Raw genomic sequence first — 27,758 nt, 5'->3', positions numbered from 1 at the left:
TTCTGAGCTCTACGGCACCCACTGTGCTTTTGACAAAGTGTGTCTGACAGTGATTGCTGCTCCTCAGGCAGGCGAGGTTGAGCTCCACCGCACCAGCAGTGCTACGTTACCACTTGAGTTCATACACCAAAAGTTGGGTCTCCAGCTAGTAGCTCATGAGCTCCTAATAGCTCGTAAACACTTTTCAAGTAGCGCTTCAAAGACTATTCATTTATTAACTCTTATACCCACTAAATCACAGTAGATAAGAAGCACTTTAGTCGTGTGACCAATCAGAGTGGACTGTTTTGGCAGGAAACACAAATCAAACGAAATACAGCTTGAATAGGTGCAGATTCTGGAAGACCTAGAAAGTTTTCTGTGCTGTTTATTGTGTGTAGCTGCTCTATAGGAGTCCACAACTCAATACAAAGGGTTGAAAAATTGCTAGTGTTGACGGCAAAATAAAACAATTACCCAAAAAACCTCTCATTTAATGCAAAAAAAATAGAATTAGAGTTGTTTAATATCAAAACAAGATTTAATGCTGAAAACAGTTTACATGTTGCCACAAAAAAATATTTTCAAGAAGTAACGGGACAGTTTATGTACAGTTTGCAAAAAAAAAAATGTTTGAATACATACATTTGTCATTTCATGGTCATTTTAACAATTTTTTTTCATGTAATTTTCAACAACAAAAACAAGTTAGCATGTTAGCACATCCTTCAAACTCTACATTGTTCAAATGCATCTGTGATCCCGATAGACTATTTGACACCATATACATATACATATATATATAAACAAGGACGGTGTAATACTGTGCAACTGCCAGCAATTCCTCAGGAACAGGAGCAGATATCTGTCAGTCTCACATGTACTTGTATCTTACATCATCCAAATGTACAGTCACTATGTGAGTGGCGCCTTGTCTATATGGAAATGACGTGTGTTTCTGTGTGTGTGTGTGTAGCCTTGCAAGTACTGGGAAGTATTTATACCCTGGAAAATACAAGCACACATTTTTTCCTTTGATAAATAGTACCATACAAACATTTTGGGAGCCAGCTTCCCAACTTTTTTCTCTGTATAATCAACATTTTTGGCCACTCGCTCATCCACGCTTATACAACAATCAGGGGGTTGTTTTTCCTGAAGCCATTCATACCTAATAGACACCACCTTCTAATCAGTACTGTCTACGGTAGCGTGAAAAAGAGGCCCCAAATCCTCATCAGGTCGGACATTTTTTCGCACTCTTCTTCCAGAAAACTTATTGAAAAACTCCTTCCTTGGAGGGCCCTGAGGTGGATGGATCCTACCACTTGCCGGGTATGGGTGTGCCGCATTCGTACCAGCCCACGTAAGTCACATGCGATTTTCCACCAATCTCGCCGAAGCTAACCGGCTCTTGTCTCAACGCCCGGAAGAAGCCTGCATTGGAAAAGGCGGGAATGAGAACTACTGTACACTGTTGGAGTTAATAGCAAGAGATATTCTATCAGAATGCTCCCGGCGAATTATTACTAATAGCAATAATAATCTTTACCAAACCAAATTTATAGTCTTCAGTATACAATACTGTACTACTGCAACATTTCCCACTTTGAAGAATACTGTTTATATTGTACACAGTTGTGGTTATTAACTCGCGGGAGGAGCAATTAATTCAATGAGGTGCGTACTTTGTCGCTCATTTTGAGTTTATTTATGTAAAGCAAAGTGGTGTTATTAATAACTGGTTGGAGGAGCTAGACATACGTTTTCATGAGTTTTTGAGTTTATTTATGTAAAGCAAAGTGGTGTTATTAATAACTGGTCGGAGGAGCTAGACATAGTGTTCATGAGTTAGCCAACAGGGGGAGCAGTCGAACATAGTGTTTATGTGTCCGTTTAGTGTGAGACCATACAGTAAGATTTTGAATCTTTCTGTTTATTTCTATTATAAAAGTATAATAACTAGTTATTATCAATAACTAGTTACAGGAGAAATCGCATTAATTATTTTATGACGCAAACGTAGGCTGAATGAACAATTGTATCATGGGCTATGATGTAATGACTTATTTCCTGTCTATTTTTAATAGGCCAGGTGGTGTTTATCATTAATAACTGGCAGGTGGAATAATCGCATTAGTGACATTGTTTGACCAGTACCTGTAAGTTAGCAATTTGACCATCTGTTTTTGTGTGGATTCATTTAAGTTATTTATTGATTGCTATTATGCAACATGGCTGTTATGCTTAATAACTGGCAGGTGGAGCAACAAATTGGCATCTTTGAGTCCTCATTACCTGGCCTGGATGGTAACTGGTCGGCAAACAACTGCGTCCCCGTCCTTCCATCCAAGAAGGAGTCCACAAACTGGCAGTGGTCCTCGCCGTGACCCGTTTGATCCCCGATGTTGTAGAACTTCCCTGCAGGACACAGAAGATGTCTTTTGGTGGCAGGTACATTTTTTCTTTGTCCAGTCCTAGATTAGCATTTCCGTGTCAATACATACAGTAAAGAGAACTACAGTTCCCATCATGCTTACTGTACTACACTAGGAAGTAGTGAACAAGTGCGAATAGCTGGATATAGTAGCTGAATAGTTTGCCGTGCGCTTCCATATTACGTGTATTATCATTAAGATGTCTCATGCCACCCCTAGTATACAGTACTATCATTTTATATAAGTATTATTTACCATTCAGGGAGTCGCTTAAGTAGATCTTATATCTCAAGGAGTTGCACAGCTGGATGCCCACAAATTTTCGGTACCAAGTCCTCTTCACATATTGCTTCCCATTGCATTCCGAGTAGGCGTCTGCCTTAAATGGGAACTGTGTCCAGATGGCATCCTTTCCTGTAAAGCAACAGTTTACATAGTTATTAAACATACAATTATGTGAAAGTATAATGCTAAAAATGAATAGAAAAGAAGAGACTCTATTCACCTGAAACGTTTTCACTCACTCGTGGGTCCGCTACATGGAGAAAGGGACATTGTTGGTAAATAACATACTGTATATTCAGTTATCCGTGCTTAAATACAATGAAATAAATGTACATAAACAATGGCATTTCCTTTTATGAATGTATTTATGATCACGAAAACATCATCAAAAAATATTAATTGGTCAGTGGTCTAATAATTTATTCCTTGACTACTTTTCAAACATGCTATTCTCGCTTCAGCGCGTTGGGTGGCGGCCGAAAGCAGGAACCTTGCCAGTCCGATCATCGGCTGGAATGTCATCTCTCGGGTTGGGAAGCTGGTGCTCAAGGTGGGTGAGATATACGTTATTCCACTCTGATGTTGCCACCAGTGAAGGGGACGGGTAGGCGTGGTAATTCTTGTGTGGTGGTGTCCTCGGACTTGCAGCGTCATGTTTTGGGCGCTCAGGTGAAGAGAGAGGCTGTCAACTGATCACCACATGGTGGCGGGTTGACTCCGAGCATGACGGTGAAACCAGGCGGGCCCAAAAGCATTGTGAGGGTCTGCTGGGAACATCTGGCACAGTCCTCTTCTCAGAAGGAGTCTCAACTCCCACCTCTGTGAGACCTTTGACCGTGTTCAGAGAAACGTGACGGTAATTGAGTCCAAATGTGCCATATTCCTTGCCTCCATTGTTTGAACCGAACTGTGGCCATGATGTGGTCTGTGCCTGTCGTGCTAGTAATCCCAAAATCCGTTAGTGGACACCAAATAGTGAAGGATGCTGTCAATTTGATCCTATTGAGCCTTTTTCGCCTATGGTACTCCAAAGGCAGCTAACAGGTATCGGTAGGCATGGGAGGCGTTCAGAGACGCTATGGAGAACGACTTTTTGGACCGCCATCCACCGTCTCAGGAGGGGGAAGCAGTACACAATCAATCAACACCTTGTCCAACCAGTCTGTATGTGTTTTATGGACTTGGACAAGGCGTTGGTACCAGACCGGCTAATTCAGGCTGTTCTTTCCCTGTATGACCAGTGTCAGAGTTTGTTTTGCAATACCCGCAATAAGTCTGGAATTGGTTTAAATGGCTTTACTCAATGAAGACTTGCTAATTAATTGATTGGATAGTATGCACGTTAAACACTTTAAATAGTAAACACTTTAAACAACTTGCCTGATTCCGTGTTAAACGACACCGGCTCACTGGATGGTCCCGTTCCCAACTCGTTCTTTGGTGTAACTTTGAATTCGTAACTGAAATAAGGCAGGCAGACACAATCCAATCAGTCCAAGGGATGAACCCAACTTTAGGTACAGTTTTTCCATCAGAAGTCCCCCACCCTGACTTGTCACTATTTGGGAGCCAATGTGAACCAGTTGATGTGAGTCACACATTCTGCAGTCAAACAGCTGATCGTTATTCCACGTGCTGCGTTCAAAACTATTCTGGCAGTGCTGTAGCCTGAACAAAAAGTATCCCATGGGGATGAGTTCTAAAACTCCAGATGCAAATGAAAAACCCCACTTTTTTTTCATGTACTAGTGTACATAAAACTTGTGTGGGAAGAGGTTGTATTAGTTTATCAGCGCTGGAAACTTTGACACTTACTTCCTTAAGATAAAACTGCTGGTAAAATATGAAGTGTAATCCATCACCATGATGGATGAAAGTTTTTTAAAGGGCAGTGGAAGGTGAAAGGAAACAAACGCAACAGTTAAACTAGATTGCGAATGTCTGTTCTAAGGGGTGCAGAATGCATGCAAACCCTTATGGTCTTTATTTGCTGCTCACCATGTAACTAAAATAGCTAAAATAAATAAAAACACCACCACCACCACCAAACTGACTGTGTGGCCAACATGCAGGTTTGCACTTTAACTACAAGTGAAATAACAGCACCTCTACTGGTTGCAACCAGCTAGTGCGCTAATGTTTTGACTGTTACTTCATCAGGATGCATACATGATACACATTCATTCATTCATTCATTTTCTACCGCTTTTTCCTCACGAGGGTCGCGGGGGTGCTTGAGCCTATCCCAGCTGTCTTGGGGCGAGAGGCGGGGTACATCCTGGACTGGTCGCCAGCCAATCACAGATCACATATAGACAAACAACCATTCACACTCACATTCATACCTATGGACAATTTGGAGTCGCCAATTAACCTAGCATGTTTTTGGAATGTGGGAGGAAACCGTAGTATCCGGAGAAAACCCACGCATGCACGGAGAGAACATGCAAACTCCACATAGAGATGGCCGAGGGTGGAATTGAACCCTGGTCTCCTAACTGTGAGGTCTGTGCGTTAACCACTCGACCGCCGTGCAGCCCCCAATTGAATTTAATTGATTCAAATATTTTATGTATTGTCTCACACATACCTGCTTTCTGGTTTTAGATTCTCCACCGCCGTGTGCGTCTGGTTTGTCGTCGTCAGTATGGACACTTCCTCTCCATTGGGTCCTTTGGCGGTTGACACAACTTCATACTCTGATCAAGGCAAAACCGTATGTATCCTTATTATTCATTCATTTTGTACCGCTTATCCTCACGGGGGTTGCAGGGGCGGGGCTGGAGCCTATCCCAGCTGTCCACACCCTGGACTGGTCGCCAGACAATCACAGGGCACAGATAGACAAACCTATGGTCGCCAATTACGTAACATGTTTTTGGAATGTGGGAGGAAACCGGAGTACCCGGAGAAAACCCACGCATGCACGGGGAGAACATGCAAACTCCACACAGAGATGCCTGAGGGTGGAATCTAACTCAGGTCTCCTAGCTGTGTGGCCTGCGTGCTAACCACTCGACTACCGTGCATCTGTATCCTTATTAATTAAGAATAAATTAATTCAACAATATATTATAATATGATATTAATGGATTATATACATAATATGCTCATGTTGTTGCAGCGGTTAACTTATTTTTACACTTTTATGAAAGTTGAAATGTTACCTTTAACACTCTCTGTATATTTAATACGGTAATTAAAATTGTAATTAGCTAATAGATGGTAGAAAATTATGACAATGTACATCTATTAATATAATAAAACATAAAATAAACATGAAATCATGAAATATATAGATATATTAATACAAGAATGAAAAATTTAACATCTATTCATACAACAATTCAAATTAAAGTAAACAACAAAAGAAATAACCTCACCCTACCTCTGGTTTCGTTGTCAGACTTCTGCCAGTCGAGGATGACAAAAGAGGGGCACCCCTCGACAGTGACCACGGTGAGGTTGGAGGGCGGTATACGGGGGGGCGCCGTCACATTCTGATCGCCACCGTCCTCCTCGTCGGGGAAATAAGTCAGGGAGGAAGTGATGGAGCACGGCTCATCTGGCTTCTTATCCGTCTTGTAGATGACATGGGGAGCTGAGGACATGTACAGTAGGAGCATATTGTAAGATTTCTAGCTACGAAAAAATGCAACATAGGCACTAGGCCTGGGAGAATAACAAATTAATGAGTTAATAACACAATAAATGAAAATGAACTCGATTAATTTGGCAGCTTCTGTGCGTGCATGTCTGTTTTCCTCTTCTTTCGCCGCCAAAAAGGCAGGAAGAGAGTTCACTCTGTGCATTGGCCCATTAAACACGGCCTTTCAGTCTCATTGGCTGGAGGCAGGGCCACAACCATACACACATAGTGTAAAAGAATGTAAACATAATAGAAAATATTATTAATGCTGACTGGCCAGTTTGCTAATTACGGCTATAACGACATTGGTTCTGCTGCTACTGTAGCGTGCGCTATACTTAGAGTATAAAAGTGAATAAATGACCACAGGGTCAGAGAGTGCTGTGTTTCTTTATGTTTTTCATGCAGTCCAAATCATTGTTTATGTTTAAAAAAAGGAAAAGTATTTTCTACGAGATTTCACATTTCTTCATTTCACATTCCGTCCTCTTTGCGCTTTCGGTAAATAAACATCTATGATTACAGTACTTAGTTCATGCTAGTGTTATTTGTAATGATACTTTGCCAACAAATATACAGACATATTTAAGTATATTTTACCTGGCCTCCATTGTTTACGAACTACTAAATGGGCCGATTTAGCACTGAAGCACTAAATTGGATACTTACAATGAAAAGTAGCTTAACCCAAGATATCAACAAACAGGTTCAAATTATAACTCTATTATATAAAATTACATCTGTCTATAATATAAGATAGCATAGTTGCCTTTTCTCGAACATACATCAAATGTGTCAAAATATCAATATGGTAACAATAATTGAAGCCAGTATGGATGATTCAATGTTATGGTATCAATCAGAGCTTTATGGTGACCTTTAAACACTGGTAGGGAACAGTACACACTATTATAGCTATTATTAGGATTTACTGGCAGTAATTACCATATTTGGTAAATGCAAGATCAGGCTACTTTTGGTATGTCTTAGCCTCCATACTCCAGGCTACAGTTGGATCACTATTTTGCAGCTGTGGGACAAAACTGATTTGGTCAGTTGATTTGTTTGAGTATCATCCAAGTTTATTTAACTGTATTCACATACGTGACACCAAGGCTAAAAAAGGTACCAAAGGGTTCTTGTGTGAAAGAGCCTATATACTGAAAGATTAAATTGAGATAGTGTGTTCTTACCCACGTAGCGCTTCTTGCCCATAATGTCCACATCCGATGCGGGCAGGGGCCTAAATATGGACGAGTTTTCATTGATGTCAAAACGGCTGCCTGTAAAAGGAAGCAAAAGAGTTAGTTTGGTGTGCCAGCAACAGTCCCTGGCAGGATGCTCTGTCAGGATTTTATTTTCAATAGTCTTGGCGTGCATCAGCTACTTGTCAGCCCAACAACTGCTACAGTAAATCTGCACTTTTCTACAAACGCAATGATCTTTCATTCCCTTCTTGGATTACAGGTACAATACATGCCGCTAATGTCATCCATATGGGAGGGGGTGCGAGGAATGGCACAAACACATGTACATCTCTTAATTTGAATACAAACACATTAAAATACATATGTGGCACGGTGGACAAGTGGTTAGCGTGCAGACCTCACAGCTAGGAGACCAGGGTTCAATTCCACCCTCGGCCATCTCTGTGTGGAGTTTGCATGTTCTCCCCGTGCATGCGTGGGTTTTCTCCGGGTACTCCGGTTTCCTCCCACATTCCAAAAACATGCTAGGTTAATTGGTGACTCCAAATTGTCCATAGGTATGAATGTGAGTGTGAATGGTTGTTTGTCTATATGTGCCCTGTGATTGGCTGGCGACCAGTCCAGGGTGTACCCCGCCTCTCGCCAAGAAGAGAGCTGGGATAGGCTCCAGCACCTCCCATGACCCTCGCGAGGAAAAGCGGTAGAAAATGAATGAATGAATAAATTACATATTTATGCAAATACACACATACTCAAAATGTTTACTGTAAATGCTCCAATTACCAAGTACTTCTATTCAATTAACCACTGAGTTTCCTGATAGTTGCTCTAAAAAGGGTCTCTAATTAGGTGAAAACATGTATAAAATATTAATACTTGTATGGAGAAATATAAGTTATAATAACTAAAACAGTGTATTTTGAATGTGCTTTAACTGTTGGTGTCAATCCAGCTTTATTCATTCATTCATTCATTCTCTACTGCTTTTTCCTCATGAGGATCGCGGTGGTGCTGGAGCCTATCCCAGCTGTCTTTGGGCAAGAGGCGGGATACACCCTGGACTGGTCGCCAGCCAATCACAGGGCACATATAGACAAACAACCATTCACACTCACATGCAAACTCCACACAGAGATGGCCGAGGGTGGAACTGAACCCTGGTCTGCACGCTAACCACTCAACCGCTGTGCCACCCTTCCAGCTTTATTATTATGCTTTATTATGCCTTTTTTGATGCATGCTTTGTGATTTGTGTTTGTAGTTTCCTACTGTTTAACAACGGGGCAGTGGTGGTAGTCTGCTGTCTGCGCTCCTGCTTAGGCTTGGACGTGACCAAGGGGAAAGGCTTCAAGATGGACTCCTTGTCGCCTTGTTTGAGGTCCATGGGTTTATCTGAGGGGAAAAGGAGGAGGAGGTCAGTTTTTCACCCTCATGTGACTCATACACAGTTGTGATCCATCTGCGCCGCTGGCTGTCCTTGCAGGGTGCTAAAACATTCCATGTTGTGTAACCTCGTCTGGGTGGGGGTGGAGAGGGGGGGTGTTCTTCCTCTAAAGTCCTCTCATTGCCACCCATGCACTATTGCACATATGAGCTCAATGAGAGACAACAACGACAGAAAAACAAGGCAAGAAAATGACAAAAGTGAACAGAGCTGTTCGTTTGGTGCCTTTATGGGACACATTGCATGCATGTCTTTGCGAGTACATTTTGTCTTGTGTTGTGGTCACTTGTAAGACATGCAAAACAGATTAAATAAATCGTGGTGAAAGGGTAAGAAGACAATAATTTAATAGCGTGGTGCTTGGGAAATAATGAAGGGGATTGAATGGCTTTGATTCATTCAGGACTGACAAACAAGAACAATTTTTCCGTGCAAGCAAGTTTCTTGAAAGTCAAAGGCCCCAGAGTATGTATAATGTCCTTAATAGGTGCATTTTTTTTGTTGCAGGTTAATTATTATACGATTATTAAGTCATTATTACATCACGTTTTAAAACTGAAACTTAAAACTAAAAGTAATATGTCCTGTGAGCCTGTTTATGAGCACCGGAGGTGAAAAAAATCGATTATCTCGCTCACTTGTTTGCTTTATTTTTGACAAAAGGGTTTGTTCAAATAGTTCTTATGTTTTCGTGGCATTATGAAAAAGCCTCCTTGGAAACGATACCCTCTTTGGCTAGATGAGCCGTCCCTTTGATAGCTTTGTAAAAGAAAAAAGGCTTCACTGCACGTCTTAAATTAGCTCTGAGAACTATCCATCAGTCAGCTAGACTTTTTACGTGTTCCCCACGTTAATGAGTATTGTTTGCATGATAAACACACATTAATGCAATCAAGTCAAAGTAGTTGATATCACTGTATTGTATCATTGAATAGTGTCACCCTCACCGTGGTCATTAGGTTTTCCCACCAGGTTGGGTCTCTTGTTGACAGGAATAGACGGACGCAGAACTGCAAAGAATAGTAGGGAAACATTAGAGCATTGAAAATAATTGTGAAAAGTCAGGTGGTCTACGGTGCGGGAGGGAAGGTGGATTGAGAACTGAAAACAAAACGGGTGGTGGTTAATGTTGAAATAGTGCAATCATGATGAGAAGAAGGTCACACTGATGGATTTAAAGATGGAGATGAGCAGTAGAGGAGTGCTGTAAAAAAATGAATTCTCATGGAGGAGATGTGAGTAAAGCAACAATAAAAGCTAAGGATGGGCATTATCATCGATTTATTTATTATGTCCAGTTTGTGAAATGGGGTGCACTACTTGGCGGCAACCTGTAGAGGCGCTGTCTCAACTGTCTGACAAAGTGCACAGCATGGGCAACATTATTCTGATCAATATATATCCATAATGTGTGTACAGTGCTAGATTGATGAGACCACCATAAATCATAAATATACTAAATGCCCATCCCTCAATAAAAGCCAGGCATATTACAAATGCTGCTGCAAAGAGCGCCCACTCAGTGTTAAATAAACCGTGAAAATTGGCTTAACAATTTCAAAAAAGAGAGCAATAAGGTCGAGTTAATAATTTTTAAAAGGGTGACTCATTTCTATTAAAAAAGCACATTTTTCACAGATATGCATAACCTAGAATAGAACAAAGTTGTCGTCACTCATTTGAAGGCCATAAAGGCTTTGATTGATGATGCACATGTAACCAGACGTGAGTGCGAGGCCTGTAATGGAAACAGCTTTGCAACTAACCCGTGATTGATTGTTACTCTGTTGTGTTAAAGCACATCTTCACTAAATCATGCAATATCTTAAGAGAAGGGAGCAGAGTGAGAAACACTTCATGGACGCTTGCCTCCACAGTTCCTTAATTGGAGTTGCTCAATTTGAGGGTTCACGTCCCGAGAATGCACTCCTTTTGGTTATTTTGTTTCTCTTATCACAAAGATAAATACAGTGTGACTGTGCAATTGTAAAAGATCCAAAGGGATTAAAAACATTTATTTAGTCGTCTTGAGATGACTTTGGCAGTTCCCCTGCGTGTCTTTTTAAAAGTTGTTTTGTTTCTAGGTGTTACTGGGAGGCTAATAGAATCAAATAAACGTCATTCCAGGTAGTATTGACATTCACTTTGAAACCACGGCAGCAGTGACATGCATTATTATTAATACGCATGATGCAGACATCCAGACATCAGATTGGCTGACTCTTAATTATACACAACAGGACCAGCTGAATCAAAAGCTAAGATTTTACCAACAAAAACAACCTGTGCTCAGTGTAATTCCAACTCATTTGAATACGGTCATCTCACAGTCACATGACAGTGTCCTAATTTTTTGTGTTTTAAACTGACTCTACTATTCTTGCTGACTCTACTATGCTGCACACAAAAGGAGGGGGAATTAGTCAAAACGTGCAACTCATACACTGCTATTACTTTTCTGACAAATAAACCATATGTTAGCGTAAGTGAAACCCTACAAGTTCAATGGGAACAACATCCACAGTAACGTCCGAGTGTTTATAGCAGAATTACTGAAAAATTTGGTACACACTTTTAGGGGACTGACAAGAACATCATTGTAGAAAAAGAAAACATGGCCGTCATAAACCTGTTTTTGTCCAAATTTGACCATTTGTTTTGTGATTATAAAACTTTTAGTATATACATATAGGACTGTACTGTATATTGGGCCTGCATGGTAAGTGGTCCATCCCGAATTCGAAGCTTGAAAATGTGTCTCTGGTTAGCGGTCGAGTGGTTAGCGCGCAGACCTCACAGCTAGGAGACCAGGGTTCAATTCCACCCTCGGCCATCTCTGTGTGGAGTTTGCATGTTCTCCCCGTGCATGCGTGGGTTTTCTCCGGGTACTCCGGTTTCTTCCCACATTCCAAAAACATGCTAGGTTAATTGGCGACTCCAAATTGTCCATAGGTATGAATGTGAGTGTGAATGGTTGTTTGTCTATATGTGCCCTGTGATTGGCTGGTGACCAGTCCAGGGTGTACCCCGCCTCTCGCCCAAAGACAGCTGGGATAGGCTCCAGCACCCCCCGCGACCCTCGTGAGGAAAAGTGGTAGAAAATGAATGAATTAAGGGTTTTTATAAGGAAGAAAAAAAAACACTGCCGAGTGGTTAGCACGCAGGCCACACAGCTAGGAGACTCAAGTTCGATTCCACCCTCAGCCATCTCTGTGTGGAGTTTGCATGTTCTCCCCGTGCATGCGTACTCCGGTTTCCTCCCACATTCTAAAAACATGCTAGGTTAATTGTCCATAGGTATGAATGTGAGTGTGAATGGTTGTTTGTCTATATGTGCCCTGTGATTGGCTGGTGACCAGTCCAGGGTGTACCCAGCCTTTCGCCCGAAGACAGCTGGGATAGGCTCCAGCATCCCTGCGACCCTCATGAGGATAAGCGGTGGAAAATGAATGAATGAATGAAAAACAAAACACCAAAACGCAAAGGTCTGAAAGGCAAGCATTAGTGGATTGTGACAAAAAAAAGCGCAGCTCAGTGCAATGATGATGATGATGATGATGATGATGATGATGATGATATTGATGACAAGCTGTAACAGTGCCTTGTGGGTTAGTGCATGTGGAACACTGAAAGGCTTTGTTAGTCTTTACCAGGTTTCTCTTTGGGCCACGCTCCAGGTTTAGGAAGAGCATTGCTCCTATGATGCGCTGTTGGAGGGAGAAGAAGTCATCAGTGGAACAAAGCTGGAGATGTGCGCCTTCTTTGACCTACTTTTTCGATAAAAATTGGAACTGGCACGGCTATTTAACGACATTAATCTTACACGTTCTCATTCTCCGACTCCTCTGAGGAGTCTGCGGGAAATGTTTAGGAAAGGATGATACAAACAGAGGGGGGAAAAAAGGGACCGGCGCTGTGCTTGGTTTGGCAAGCTAGGTGTAAAATGTGGAGTGTCCTAGCCAGACATCCCACATCGCCAGTAAGAAGAGGGGGACTGTGAATCAAATTAACGATGCTGAACGAACATCATGGCGGAGGTGTCAAATATATCACAAGTGGCGGCGTGAAGAGAGGAGAAAGACATCAGACATAGATAGTCGGCAGGAGCGTTCCAGTCTAAGCATTCAAACGCTAAACCAGGATTTCGTCTGCAGTCTTCTGTAAATGCAACGTAAGAAGAAAAACACAAAAGCCAACCAAGAGGTAGCTGGTGACTCTGAAGACAGAGGAAGAAGAGTTCTCCATTACCCCCAGGTGTCCTGGAGATGCTGTGGGAGGAGGTGGAGAATGATCTTCCGCCATTGCGAGTTAATTGAGGTGGGATCCGGAGGCGTGAAAAAGTTGTGTTTCTGCCCACTGGAGCAGCTGAGGAGCTAACGGGAGAACCCTCTGCTTTCCTCCGGTTGCCTAGATAAGCAAGAGAAGCAGTCGGTTAAAGGTTTGCGATCCCTTTGATGGCGTTTACCTGAGTGGAACAAAATGACAAACATCGGTGAGAAGAATGTAAAGAAAAGAGACCAAGGAGTGAAATGGAAATGGTTTGTAAGTGGGCGGCAGCCGGTGGGAAGGGGTGTGGGGGTGTGTTAGAAGGTTCTGGTGGCTTGATGTGATGATGAAGATGGATGATGGGGAAGCAGTGATTGTCATCCATTAGCTGCAACTGGGTGTCACATGGTGGGTTTTAACGAAAGCAGTGATGATAATGGGACTGGCTTATTGCGGTGTTTTACCAAGATTGTAACTATTAGCCTCTTCTGCGTCCAAGTCTGGTATTGGTAGAGGGTTGCCCTTCTCCGCTGGACTAGGACGAGCTGTATGGGGGGGAAAAAACTTCATGTACATCCTAAAGGGTTGTCATATTTTGACATTCAGCAACTCCATATTGCTGATCCTTTAGCATTATCAATTAGAAACAGTTGTTCAGTAATCATAACAATTTGTATGCTACATTAAAGGTATGGAAAGTGGGTGTTTTTACCAGTAGGATCTGGAATGACTTCGGTGGGACCTGAATGAGTCCTGCCCAGTGGTGGAAACTGAATTCCAGGTTGCACTTCTGCTTGGGCAGGAATCGCCTTCGGTTGGGATTGAGATTGGGGTAGACTATACGTTGTTGATGTAGAAGGGGGTTTGGTCCGGGAAGAAGGGAACGACGCAAGTGTTTGTGGTAGGCTACTGGTTCTGGTTATTGGATTTTGGAACTTTGCCTGCTGACCTGGCTGTGTTTTGGACGAGGACACAGGTTGTTCCGTGGGATTTAAAGAACCAGACCAAACTTTTTTAGCTGTTGGTTGAGGTTCTGGGGAGTTTGTTCTTCGTGTGGTCTGAAAATAAACCATGGGTTGAGACTGCGTTTCGATTTGTCTGTTCGGAGTAGGCCGGGATGGTTGTTTTGGTAAGATTTGCGCTGTTAGTATTTTGTTACTCGAAGGTAGGTGCTGCTGTGTCGGTTGGGATGTTTTTGGATAGACTTCAGCTGTTTTTGATTGGTTTATGAGCAGCGTTGTCGGATGCAGCTGAGGTGGAGATAGAGGTTGTGGCTTTGTCTGAGGTTTTGATTCGATCTGAGTCTTCTGTGTTGATTGGGTTTCTGACTGGGTTGTCAGCCGCAATGTTTGATGATAATGGTTTGGAATTGGTGTATAAGTTACGGGCTGCAGAGGTGGCTCCAAATTTGGTTCAAGTCGGGGTACAGACTTTGCTTGAGAACTTGGTTGAGATTGTTGGGGTCTGGGCTTGGATTGCAGTGGTGGTTGGTAGAGTATTAACGGGGTCGGGGCATAGGATCGGGGTGATTGTCCACCGTTTTGCTTTGGGGCTGGTACAGAAGGTGTAGTAGCTGCAGTTTGAAGTGGAGGTGGGAGAATAGGAACTAAGGGGAGCCCACGGGAAAGAGAGATGACAGATTTGAAGAGGTCTCCTCCTGGGTGGTGTGTCAGAGAGAGAAGTAAATGTGAGTTTGAATAGGCAAAGGCGAGAAACGTTGAGTTACACTTTGTCTTTACCAATATCACACAAGATAGATTTGATTAATTATTGAGTCACTGATTGAGGTTTGGCTGATGGACTCCAAAAGAAAGGAATTTAGAGGAAAAATCCTAAAACATAATTTGCAAAGCTGATGAAATTAAATCCCAAGCCTAGAATAACGCATGGCCTGAAATGTAAGCCGTACTTCTCCGGGGTTCTCGGGTATTATTATCCTTTAACAGGGACCTATTATGTTTATTTTCCACTTTTCTGATCTATGAATGTAGTTAGAATGTTGTATTAAATGATGCCAAAGTTTCAGATAATGAGTTTGCGCATTTAGAAGTGAGCCCTGAAAGACATTTGGGATGGCTCAAAACGCTTGGTTTTAGAGGGTATTGCGAAACATTTCTTTTGTGATGTCACAGAGTAGCAGGCTTTCTTAAGGGTGTGACTGTAGGCCAGGTAAGACAACCGCAATGGTCACCGATGTCTGGTAGTCCTACAAAAAACATTTAATTATCACATGTCCACTACCGATGTTGCGCCAAGATTGTCTGCAGTTAATAAACGCGGCACCCTCACGTTCGGCTTCTGAGCTCTGACAAAGTGTGTACTGTAGTTATTGACCAATCACAGCAGAGTGGGCGTGCCGGATGCAGGCCATGGGTAAAATAAATAAAATCAGACCATTTTGGCGGGGAGCACAAATCCAAGGAAATAGGTGCAGATTCTGGAAGATATAGAAAGTTCATTGTGTGCAGCTGCTTTGTGGGAGTCCACAACTCAATATAAAGGGTCGAATATTTTTTGCATAATAGGTCCCCTCGAACATAGCTGTTTGCGTATCAAGTATCAGGTACTACGGTATTCTCGGGCTGCTTCACCTCAATCCTATGACTAGTCTGGTTTACAATATGACCTGATTCAGTCGTTTGAATCAATCAAATCTGTAAAGATAAATTAAAAAACACAGCAAAACCCTAAAATCCGATTATAAACATTTCATTGAGATGCCAACCTTAGCAACTAGTCGCATCTGTCCAGTCCTTATAAAGAACCACACAGGTTCTTCTTCAAACAAACTTGAATGACAATTTACCGAATGGCTCTTTGGTGGTCACAGGCACCGCGGGTCCAGGGGTAGACAGGGGTTCCTGTCTAGTAGTTGTGGTGGGAGCTGACAAATATAGTGCATGTTAGATCATGTGGAATTAGGTTTGTTGATGTTTGTTGTTTTACATCGAGAACATGAATCCTTAAGGAATTTCAAGGCAACTTTGAGGAGTAACCCTGAGGAGGAATCCCTGAGATCATACTCCGCAAAATGAATTACCAAGAGTTGTAGTTGTTGTTGTTGTTGTTGTTGTCTTTGGGGTTATGTTGCGGGAGAGGGGCAGTCTGCCCTGCGTCCTATTGTGAAGAACTAGCAAAGGCAAAGGACGAGAGGTTAACGGCAAGAAGCCAGCACAGAAGTTCAGTTCACCATCCTGCAAAAGAAACTAGAAAGTGAGCTCATTTGTTTATGGGAGTGTATAAGGTGTGGGAGAAAACTCTTTCAAGTGCTGCAATAAAAGGGGGAAAAAGAGAGATTGAGGTAGTTTTTGTTAACAGAGTTTATACATTGTGTCGCTTTATATTCAAAATTTTGTACAACAGTGGTTCTCAAACGTTTTACACCAAGCTGCTTCCTTTGTGAGTTAGCTTATGGCGTATAAGGTGAGTTGACCATTATTTCAGCAAAGGAAAATATAATACTATGGTATCAGTCTACATTGTATTGTAAGAAACTAGTTCTCTGGTAACTGGAATATGCAGTAATACACAATATTGTATTGTTCCAGTGCACAGACTCAAACATCAGACATTTTACAGACATAAAAGTACCGAGTGTTTAAGTATCTTACCGTGACGAGGAACAAACGGGAAATGTGCACCTTGCCCAATGGGTTTCTAGTGGACAAAGACGGAACGTGTCAATCATACATTCATATAAAAAAACCATCATTACCAAAAGCAGCTCAGAGCATCCCTCCTGACACAAAATGGCTTTACATTGGAACAAACACAGCTCTGAGGCGCGCTACAGTCTGTCTTGGCTTGTCCCGCTCTGGCTGCACTGACGCAATTTCCATTGAGATGCTGGAAGGAAAATTAATGAGGCAAACAACCCTGAGAATAGCATACGGATACAAAAAAAATTAACAAAAAAAAGTACGACACGTCCCCAGCGAGTATGTTAATTCTTCCAAATGCGCTCACTGTTCCTGAAGATGTTTATTATGAGCTGAGCTGTTCATTCCCATTACTGTAGCTTCAGGAACTCACAATACAGCCTCCCCATCTAACCAAGCTCTTTGATTTATTGATACGCTATAAGCCCAGTATAATAAAACAACTGAGTTACGATATTGAGTTAGAATGCTGAGTTTTTTTTAATTCAGAACTTAGTGTGAGATAGTTTGGGTTGACTCTGTATACTAATACTTTTAGTATTTCTCAAACATTTTACAATCCAATCCAGTCCACTTAATTTATATAGCACATTTTATAAACAGTTTCCAAAGTGCTGCACAGACTAGTAAAAATAAAAAGTAATAATCCAAAACTGAAAGATAATTTAAGAAATAAAATAGTAAAATAGATATTAAAATATTAAAAACAAGAAACAAAGCAATAAAAGTATGAAAAATAAAACCAATTACAATAAAAACAAAGAACTAAAAGACACAGGACCATACGACTAACTCCGAGTTAAAAGCCAGAGAATAAAAGTGGGTTTTAAGACGAGACTTGCATACAATTTTACACCAAGTATCACCTCAAAATGTTTATACAGTTTGGATGCTTACCACAGGGCTGATGGGACGTTTGAAGATTTTCCTGATGACTTTCTCTGGAAATGAAAAATACAATGATTCTTGGCTTGTATGTAATTGTTTTGTTATATATTACTAATTAAATTTGAATGCAATTTAGAAAGGGGCCTCAAACCTTGAACTCCACCTGAGCTGATGTTGTGAAGGACCGGCTTGCTCCATGATCCGGTTTTGTCCTTAGAGGTGGGTTGGACACCAAACTCATAAACGGTGTTGGGCTTGAGATTGTCAATGACCGTGTCACTCGTCGGGCAGGTCTGGTAGTTCCACTTCCTGTTTCTTTCCCGATAACGCACCGTGTAGTGTCTGGACGGAAAACATGTTGTATGCAAATGTAAGCAAGATCAGTTGAAAAACATTGCCACCGGGCAACTAATTGTCCATGAATCATTTGTCTAATGATAAAAGTTTGAACATATCTGTATTGAATGAATGCTAACATGTCTTCCTAAGTGTTTAGAACAAAACGCCACTACTTTTGTGTCATTGGGAAACAAAGGATTGTAGATGGAGTTTATTGTTCAAGATGATAATAATCAGTTCACAGTTTTACATGTCCAAAAGGAGTAGGAAGAAGCAAAGCTTATTAAATCCTACCCCACCATCTGGTACTTTTACAATCAGTAACTGTTACATTTGTTCACTTCCTGTTTTCCTGATATAGTTTAAGTTGTTTTTTTTTAATTTGTATTTATTTTTTTATCACTTACCGAAGTACAAATTGAGTCCTTCCCTGAGGTCATATTTCTCCTCTCTTGTAGAGAAGTATTGGATGAAATTTTTGGTAATTGGTTATTTTTAGCCTTATGCATTATTTTAGCTGTTTGAAGATTAACTATATCAGCAAATTAATTATTTGTTATTTTAGAAATAAGGAGTTAGTATGTTCTCTGTAGGCGGCATTATGAATTATCCTTACTGACTTTTTTTGCAGTACATTTAGCGAGTGAAGATTGCTTTTATAGTTATTAGCCCATATTTCCACATAATAAGTAAGATATGGTAGAACCAGAGAGCAATAAAGAGTGTGGAGTGATATCTGATTGAGAACAAATTTTGCTTTGTTCAATACTGAAATATTTCTGGCCTTCTTGTGAGGCGCATATGAGTGATATGTAAACCTACCCATCCTCCAGACATTCATTCATGATGTTGCCTTCATAGGGAGTCTTCAGCAGGGTCCCCCAGGACAACAGCACTGAGGTGGGTGTCACCGACCCGATGACCAAGTGCAGCGGTTTCTCTAGTTCCACTTTCCCTGCAGGTAAATAGTCGTTCTCAATGTGTTTCTCAATGCCACTTTGACGTACAGTATAGAATCGTCACCTGTGCAATGCTTTTTAACGTCGTTGGTTGGAATGGACTGGACAGCTATCAGGTACTTGGGCTCGGCATCTTAAAGACAGAACACTTAGTTTGGCTTAAGGAGACAAATTAATTTCCTACATGCATGGTAGTCGCCCTTACCAAACTCAGTCTCATAAGGCTGTCCATTCTCCGGCAAGGGAATGAACTGTTTGGAGAACATGCTGCTGCCGTAGCCCAGGATGTAGCCTTCCAGCTTGGTATCGGTGTTGGGGCGAACAAACTTCATGACAATGGTGTCGCCTGTGGCGTTGATTCGGACCTTCATGTTCTGGCGTCTGACTGGTAATGCAAGAGATAACATGACTACCAACACCAAATAAATCCAAAATGGTAGTACATTACAGTAAAAAAAAAAGATCTATTTCTTTGATGACTTCAAATTAGCGTCACAATTCCTTCTCTGTTGTTTGCTAACTTGCTAACAGATTTGGGATACTTTCTTCTAGCGTGTCTATGTGTCTCTCCTGGTCACTGGTATGTGTGAGTGATCGGGAGAAAAGCTTGCAGACAAATGCTTTGACCTGGTAGTTTGTATGTATAACTTTATTGATATTCACTATACGACGACCGTATTAAGAAAACACTGACTTGGGATCAATATGATAATTTTGTCGATCATGAGAAGTTTGTTTACCCATACAGATACTTTACAACAGGTTGCCATGACAACTAAAACATGAAAGACATTTAAAAAAATAACATCTTATCAATCCAGTATTATACATTGGCGTCTACATATTATAGATTGATTGTACAGTAAATGTAAATAATGTCTGTAAAATGTAGAAACATGACAGCCAAAACCGCTATTATGAAATGACATAGGACTTTTTATATTCCAAAGCAACCATTAATAACGGACTCTGGTTGAATTATTTGCGAATTCATTTTATCGCATGACTCATTCATGGCACAGTCAACATTGTATTATCTTGGGTCATGTCAGAAACGAGCTAATTTAACGCAGGCATTGATGATTGAAGCTCCTCATGATGCTCGGATGAGTGAATCTGGGTCATCAGTCTGATTTATGACTGACAGTTGAATTATACATCAAAACACTCGGACAGTCTTGACTTATAAATCACCAGCATGACTTCTGCATGTTTTTTTTCATTTGGGGGGGGTTGGGGGAGGATTGTTGGTCTGCCCTCTTCCATCTTCTCCAAATCAACATTGACAACGTAGCAATTAGTGGATTTTATGGTCTTTCGATGAGCACTGGAGTGACAGATGAGCCTGTAGGGGCTTTAACCTCCATCCTTTGTAGTTAAGACTATAAACAATAACCTCTCCAAAAGCACATGTCTTTGGCTTCCAGCTCAGCACGAAATGAAATAGTGGAACTTTGCATGCCGAATAACGCCAGTATCTGCCAGACACCGCTTGCAAACAGAGAAGGGGGAAGCCCTGGATTTCAAAAATACCCCCTTTGCTTTTCCAGCTATGTGTTCCCTAACAAAAACTCAATCCAAAGCATTTGTATTCGCTTCTTCCATCAATATTTCCTACAAAAGCACAAGTGAGATTGGCTGAGGGAGTAGGAAACATCATGAAACCTCTGGCGGTTTTTTTTTTTTTTTTAATCCAGTACAAGCAAGCACTGGCTCGGACCTGAGAGCATTTGGCTCACAAAGGCCACTTAGGAACTCTTTAGACTTATCAATATTTCCAGAGTAAGGTGAATTTGGTGTTGCGATCATCCATCAGCTACAGAACTCACATTGTTGCAGTTTGCTCTTGGGGCTCCCTAACCCCCTGCTGGATGGTGCCCAAATTGCATTGCAAGTTTATCACTTCTCCCCATAGAATTCTACTCGCCAATCCTTCAAGCCTCTAAAACTTCATAATTCGCCTTAATCGTTGGAGCTTTATTATGGGTTTTTTTCGTGTCAACACTGTCTATCCCCAAATATGTGCACACTTCATCTCAATTATGTTTGTCTCAGTGGAGCATTTGCAGATGCTACATTCTAGATTTACTTCAGAATCTCATAAAAAATAATGTGATTCATAAGCCTCTTTTACATAGGGATCCTGCAAAGAAGATGCATGAAACCCACCAGCTGAGCTTCGGCTTTTTGCAACAGAAACCAGCAAAAGCAGTCTATGGTGTGACGTTTATAAAATGCATGTCATATAGCGACAATTACTTACAACATAAGGCGTTGTCAATAAGCAAAAACACGGTCCATATTATAAGACACGGAAAGACACACTGTAAACCTTGCAACGCTACCTACACTCGGTGTTCCCAGAGTCACTTGCAAGATGCTTTTTTTCAGCAGAGTTCAACAGCAGAAGTCGTAGTAGTAATTCTACACTTGATCAAACTTATTGAGGATTTGTCAGATCAAAACACGATCATTGCATAAGACTTCAAAACATGTGATTACATGTGACATTATTAATTATCGCCGTAAATTAGCCCCATCATTTTTAAAGCCACAGGGTTAAAAGCCTGTGAAAAAAGGTAGTGGCTTATAATCCGGAAATTACGGTACAAAAACATTTATTTTACTCTGATGTTGCAGTTGCAAAAATGAAGCTAATGTTAGTTACTTTTTTTTCAGCAGAGTTCAACAGCAGAAGTCGTAGTAATTCTACACTTGATCAAACTTATTGAGGATTTATCAGATCAAAACACAATCACTGCATAAGACTTCAAAACACGTGATTACATGTGACATTATTAATTATCGCCATAAATTAGCCCCATCATTTTTAAAGCCACAGGGTTAAAAGCCTGTGAAAAAAGGCTTGTAGTCCGGAAATTACGATACAAAGACATTTATTTTACTCTGATGTTGCAGTTGCAAAAATGAAGCTAATGCTAGTTACTGGGTGATTGCTGAAAAAACTTGACCACTACACTAAAAACTTAAAAAGATGATCGCAGCTATTTAACATATGATTTTGTGTTTTCAATTTGATGTTGTTTTGGTCTTTGTTTAGTACACATTAATAATTCTAGTTAATTAGTCGCTGATCAACGTGCAACATTACACAATAAACAACAGCCCAGAATTGTTATGATCATCTTGTTTTTTGGGTGCGTAAGCAGGAAGAGGTCATGCTGTTGGCTCGAAAAGCAGAAACACCCTCAAACTGGAGACACAGACTTGGCTCCAAGGAGGGACGTTATCTGGTGGTGATGCATGAACCTCTGGGAAAGGGAGTTGACAAAACGTCACCATTAAACCAGAGTGTAAAGTTATTGTTCAAATGTGAAAACCCTAGGGTGCTTTGGTCCCATGCTGGTTTATTGTGTGGTATTATCAAACCACCAACCACCAGAGAGATCACATGAAGTACACTGATGACTGATATAGTGGATTGTTGTTCTAAAATAATTCCAAAGAGGTTTTGTGGTCATTTTAGTGGGTCAGAACAACACATCTGCTCTCATAAATGCGCTCAATGAGGGTATATAAACTCCTTATACTGCCCAACAAACTATATCACCTACATGCGTGAGCATTTAAATCAATTAAACCAAGCCGTCCTGGAAGATGAAGCGGTGGATAGAAGATTTGGGACTATGTGGAACCAGATGTTTTATGGCCGTCTCCATTCAAAGCAATGAAGTGTGAAGAATCTTGCTGGATCTTGTGCCAGCTAGAGCACAGATGCTTGAGGATCATCTAGGCTGCGTTCACATTTGAGGTTCTATGGTCTGGTTCAGACCAGAAATAGAAAAGAATACCATCTGCACTCTATGGTATAGTTAGCTTAGCATTGATACTGGTGTTTTTGTCATGCTAGTAGTGCGTGCCTTTGGTCATAATATCAGTTTGGGGCGGCACGGCAGTAGAGTGGTTAGCGTGCAGACCACACAGCTAGGAGGACCAGGGTTCGATTCCACCCTCGGCCATCTCTGTGTGGAGTTTGCATGTTCTCCCCGTGCATGCGTCGGTTTTCTCCGGGTACTCCGGTTTCCTCCCACGTTCCAAAAACATGCTAGGTTGATTGGCAACTCCAAATTGAAGTTTTTTTTAGTTTTACAATTACAGTTTAACATCCGCAAAACAATTCAAAATGTATATAAATGACAAATGGAGGGTTTAATTTTACCTTCATTGAAGATGTAATGGTTCCCAAAGACACGATATGGCAGCGAGATCAGCGCCTTCTTCATTTATCACTTGTAAACACTTTTAATGTGTTTTAATTAATGTCGATTAATTGGATTTACATTATTTCTTATGACGACAATTGATTTGGTTAGCATCTGTTTCAGTTAAAGTCGGCCCGGAGGTCGTGTTTTTAATACACTGCATGTGTTCTTAAAGTATTTTTTATCATTAATTGTCCTTGTTAGCATCCTTAGCTTGTTACCAAAATGGCAACCAGAACTGGAAGTCAGCTCTCACTTGTCTATGATAAACACTAAACACTTTTGTCTTCCTGGGACGGATTAATTGGATTTACATTATTTCTTATGACGACAATTGATTTGGTTAGCATCTGTTTCGGTTAGAGTACAATGTTGTTAACCAAGGTTCTACTTATATTTAAGATTCTTTTAGTGAAACCATGAGTGGGTAAATATTACAAAATATAAAAATAAACACTTTTTTTCATGTAAGAAGTCGCAAAAGATGTCCGGTCAAGTGTTTACTTTGTGCAGATGTTCTTTGCTGTGCAGCTATGGCTAAAAATACCAGTGTTTACACTAAGCGGACTGCACCAAGTATCTTTCACCCACCCACAAGTGTAAACGCAAACAGAGATAGTAAGCGGCTCATTTGACCTACATTAGCTGAAATGGGAATTTATGGAACAATCCAACCTTGCATGATTGGGTTTGTGGGGGGGATGCCAGGAGGTCTCACCACGTGCCAGGGATTGTACTTTCTTTTCCAGTCTTGGCGGCCTCCGTGATGCTTTCACACACTTTTGCGTGAATTTGACGGAGCAACAGATGTATTCTCTTCCCCCAGTGGCATCCATCCATCCTTTTTGTGGAAGTGGCCATCTTTCCTTTTAATCTTCATGATGCTCTTGTTTCCCCCCCAGTTCATCTTCTGTATCCTCAACCCTTAATCTGTCATTGCTGTCTTCATATTTCTATCTTTATCATTCCTTTCCTCAGTGATCTGTGGTTTTGTTTTGGCGGGATTCAAGACAGTTTTGTTTTTATGGTCCTAATGTAGGTCAGTCGTAAATAATTTTTTTGTTGTGAAAGTTAACACGGTGATGTCACACTTTGTTTTCTGGGATACCGTGGTTTAAATGATTGGATGTCAGGAATGAGTGACTATATTTGGACCATTGGATGGATGCTCATGTAGACTGGATTTTTGTAAAATACTATAGAAAGTCAATGTTGCTGTATTTTAAGGTTTGTCCATCAGTATAGATTTACTATCCACATAGCCATTATTGTATAAATAGCTGGCAACACAAGTGAGTAGCAAGCTGATTGTGTCATGGTGGTAGCGTCATGGTCTGTGGCTGCATGAGTGCTGCCAGCCACTGTGGTTTGTTGAGGGAAAGATGAATTCCAACATGTAATGTGACATTGTGAACAGTATCTCACAAACATGAGAGTACAACACACAGTAAACGTGGATGAGTGTTCAGCTTGTATACATTCATTCATTGGGCGAGAGGCGGGGTACACCGTGGACTGGTCGCCAGCCAATCACAGGGCACATATAGACAAACAACCATTCACACTCACATTCATACCTATGGACAATTTGGAGTCGCCAATTAACCTAGCATGTTTTTGGAATGTGGGAGGAAACCGGAGTACCCGGAGAAAACCCACGCATGCACGGGGAGAACATGCAAACTCCACACAGAGATGGCCGAGGGTGGAATTGAACCCTGGTCTGCTTGTATACATCAGTATAGATTTTTATCATCCACACACGTGTCACAGTCGGCATGATATCACTGCAATGCTATTCCACTCCTCTATGATGACATCACTAGTGGAGCAGGTGGATGTTAGACATCTTCCACTCATCCACCTTCTTTCCTTCCACTTGAGGATGCCCTCAATTGGGTTCAGGTGTGGAGGAGACATACTTAGCCACTCCATCGCTACAGCTTGGATGTGTGCTTGGAAGTCCCATGCTGGAATGTCACAATACATGTTGGGATTTCCCTTAATGAACCGCAGCTCCCCAGTTGCCAAGCAGATTCGTGCAACCCAAGACCATACGCAATAATTATCTTGGTACCCACTTGTCACTTGTGTTGCCAGCTATCTACATTATTTCCACACCATGCTACAAAGCCATACATGTTTTCTTACTATGTATTTATTCTCCCTTGAGAAAATATGCTGTCATAAAAATGCTTTCTGAAACGTGCAGGGTGCACAAGTTACTGCAAAACCCTTTTAGAATGAACAGACTTTATTACATAATGCGTTGGATGCAAAAAACAGATGTTGGATCCAAGAAACACATGTAAAAAAAAAAAAACAAAGAAAACATTACACTCCAAAGCTACACACCGTGACTTGTCTTTAGGCCAACTTCCTTGAGCAAGTGGACTTGAACATATATACCATGAGAAATGGTGCGTTTACCAAAATTTACCACAATTTTACCAAAATTGCCAATCAGCGACTCAATTATATAATCTTTGTTAATGTTCAAAATGTTGCAGAATGGAGACAAAGTAATGGTAATGGTATTATTTCATTTGAACATGCATGAGATTAGAATTGAATGCATCCCATAATAAGTTCACAGTTACACATGTCCAAAAGCAGTAGGAAGAAGCAAAGCTTATTAAATCCTACCCCTCCATCTGGTACTTTTACAATCAGTAACTGTTACATTTGTTCACTTCCTGCTTTCTATAATACAGTTTAAGGTTGTTGTTTTTTTTAATAATATACCTTGCACTTCGGTACGAGGTATATTATGACATAATGGTTACCATAGTAACTGTCAATATAGTGATATATATAGCACATCATGACTGGTTCAAGGCTCTTCATCCTTGTATTTAGCAAACATCAACTGCTTGTATTGTTTCTTGAATTGGCTCATCGTTACATTTGTTCACTTCCTGCTTTCCATAATACAGTTTAAGGTTTTTTTTGTCTGTTTTTTTTAAATAATGCACCTTGTACCGAAGTACAAAGTGTATGTAACATCTGTATGAAACAGCTGTACTTTTGTTTGTGTATCCTTTAGTTTTTAAAGTCCCATCATCCTACGGTGACCGTTTTTGGGGAATTTCGACCCGCAAGGTTATCTGCAAGTTTAACCTCTCACCCCCATAGCCCGAGGGACACGTTTGAGTAACAACCTGAAACGGACCTGGGACGTTCAACAGCTGTCTGTGCTCTCCTCATTTCACGGAAATGTACATCATAAAAAAACACATTTATAGGGTTTCCCATGAAGGCAACTTTAAAGAGAAGTGGTGAAGAAACCCCATGTGCATGTATACGTCATCTGATTTTATGGTACAGTACAGGCGTACATTAAGGTAGTGTAACTACTCTGTAAACAAATACTAGCCAGAGATGGAACGTTCTTTTCTGTCAGTAAAGTCTCCTGTTTAGTAACACTTATGAAATGTAAACAAACATTGCATTGTTACTGCATTGTTCAGCATCGATGGAGGACCTTTTAATGCATTGTGTTTACGTGCTGCACGCAAAATGAACCATGAACCACGACCTTAAACTGAGCTATGTATCAAACGGTGACTATAGCAACGTTCTGTCAATCACAGGTGGAATCTCAGTCTCAGGACCAAACATTTGCTTACATCACTTAGCCAGATAAGACATAAAACAGGAAGACATGTCCTACCTCGGCTTCTCCGTGGCACAGAGGGACCAGACAGAACCATTCCGGAGATGAAGACCACCAGGAGGAGGACCAGAAAGGCGTGCGAGTGCCGCTGCATCCTTATCATGATTGCTGTTCTCAAGTCTCGATGAAGATGAATGGCTCAAGATGTGGTGCTGCTTGGCTTGCTGGAGAGTCTCTGTAGAAGCTTCTAGGACTAGTGCAGCACACTTGACTGGACCTTTTGGATGCTCCTGCACCTTCTATACCTCCCTGATGGAGGGGAGGGGTCAGAGGGAGGCTTTCTCTTGAAAGGGAGTTTGGCAAAATCTCCCGCCCTTCTCTTCGCCCCCCCCCCCCCCCCTCCACCTCCTTCTTATTCTTGGTGTGTCCACACCAATTCTGCTTTCCATCTGCAGCAGAGGCCCTCTGACACCAGTCATTGTTTTCATTCTTTTCCCGTTCTGATTGTATGTGTGTGTGTGTGTGTGTGTGAGTGAGTGTTTGTCATATTCAGAAGACACATAATCTAAGTTTATGAGAAGTCTGCATAGATGTGCAAAGGTCGTGATTTGTTATTTTAACGAATGAGCAATTTGAGGGCGGGAAGGTGATGTGCCTAAGGGCTTGACCGCGAACCAGCAGGCCCTTTGGTCACAGGTCACATTTTTAACGCTTTGACCATGGTTAACAAATGGCGGCATCAGATAGTAGGTGCTTTGGAGTGGTTGGGTGCCAGATTTTGAAGACGTGGGACTGGTGTGTGGAT

General features: G+C 41.3%; 1 protein-coding gene and 1 long non-coding RNA gene across 10 annotated transcripts; one reads left to right on the top strand and one right to left on the bottom strand.

The window, feature by feature from the left end:
* Nucleotides 1–531: 531 nt before the first annotated feature.
* LOC131135455 (target of Nesh-SH3) lies at nt 532–27,304 on the bottom strand. Of its 9 annotated transcripts, none has more exons than XM_058081303.1 (23): nt 27,011–27,304; nt 19,320–19,499; nt 19,179–19,247; nt 18,978–19,110; nt 17,968–18,158; nt 17,826–17,869; nt 16,881–16,926; nt 16,310–16,399; nt 16,076–16,153; nt 13,982–14,926; nt 13,734–13,814; nt 13,252–13,410; nt 12,654–12,710; nt 9,951–10,013; nt 8,829–8,951; nt 7,545–7,634; nt 6,091–6,303; nt 5,293–5,401; nt 4,083–4,162; nt 2,923–2,952; nt 2,673–2,831; nt 2,278–2,400; nt 532–1,416 (listed from the first exon to the last, which is right to left on the bottom strand). In XM_058081303.1, the coding sequence occupies exons 1-23, from the start codon at nt 27,114–27,116 to the stop codon at nt 1,301–1,303; spliced, it is 3,285 nt and encodes a 1,094-aa protein (XP_057937286.1). In that variant the 5' UTR covers nt 27,117–27,304; the 3' UTR covers nt 532–1,300. The 9 variants fall into 9 exon arrangements, with proteins under 9 accessions (XP_057937286.1, XP_057937287.1, XP_057937288.1 ...); XM_058081304.1 differs by having other exon boundaries at nt 17,980–18,158; XM_058081305.1 differs by lacking the exon at nt 12,654–12,710.
* On the top strand, nt 1,416–9,064 carry LOC131135458 (uncharacterized). Its single transcript, XR_009131595.1, has 6 exons — nt 1,416–1,659; nt 2,070–2,141; nt 2,241–2,433; nt 3,164–3,252; nt 5,310–5,418; nt 8,821–9,064. It is a non-coding gene; the product is annotated as an uncharacterized LOC131135458 (long non-coding RNA).
* Nucleotides 27,305–27,758: the final 454 nt, after the last annotated feature.

This window comes from Doryrhamphus excisus, chromosome 9, assembly GCF_030265055.1.
Source record: "Doryrhamphus excisus isolate RoL2022-K1 chromosome 9, RoL_Dexc_1.0, whole genome shotgun sequence".
NCBI classification, from domain to species: domain Eukaryota; kingdom Metazoa; phylum Chordata; class Actinopteri; order Syngnathiformes; family Syngnathidae; genus Doryrhamphus; species Doryrhamphus excisus.
Note: the sequence above shows the minus strand (reverse complement) of the source record. Positions and strands in the feature narration are given on the sequence as shown.

Bases quoted from the DNA above. Each gene is read 5' to 3' on its own strand.
- LOC131135455 (XM_058081303.1), bottom strand. From the start codon at position 27,116: ATGATAAGGATGCAGCGGCACTCGCACGCCTTTCTGGTCCTCCTCCTG. The intron at 16,400-16,880 runs GTAAGATACTTA...TGCCTTTGCTAG, and splicing joins CCCGTTTGTTCCTCGTCACG to TTCTTCACAATAGGACGCAG. The intron at 13,815-13,981 runs GTAAAAACACCC...CCCCCCATACAG, and splicing joins AGTCATTCCAGATCCTACTG to CTCGTCCTAGTCCAGCGGAG.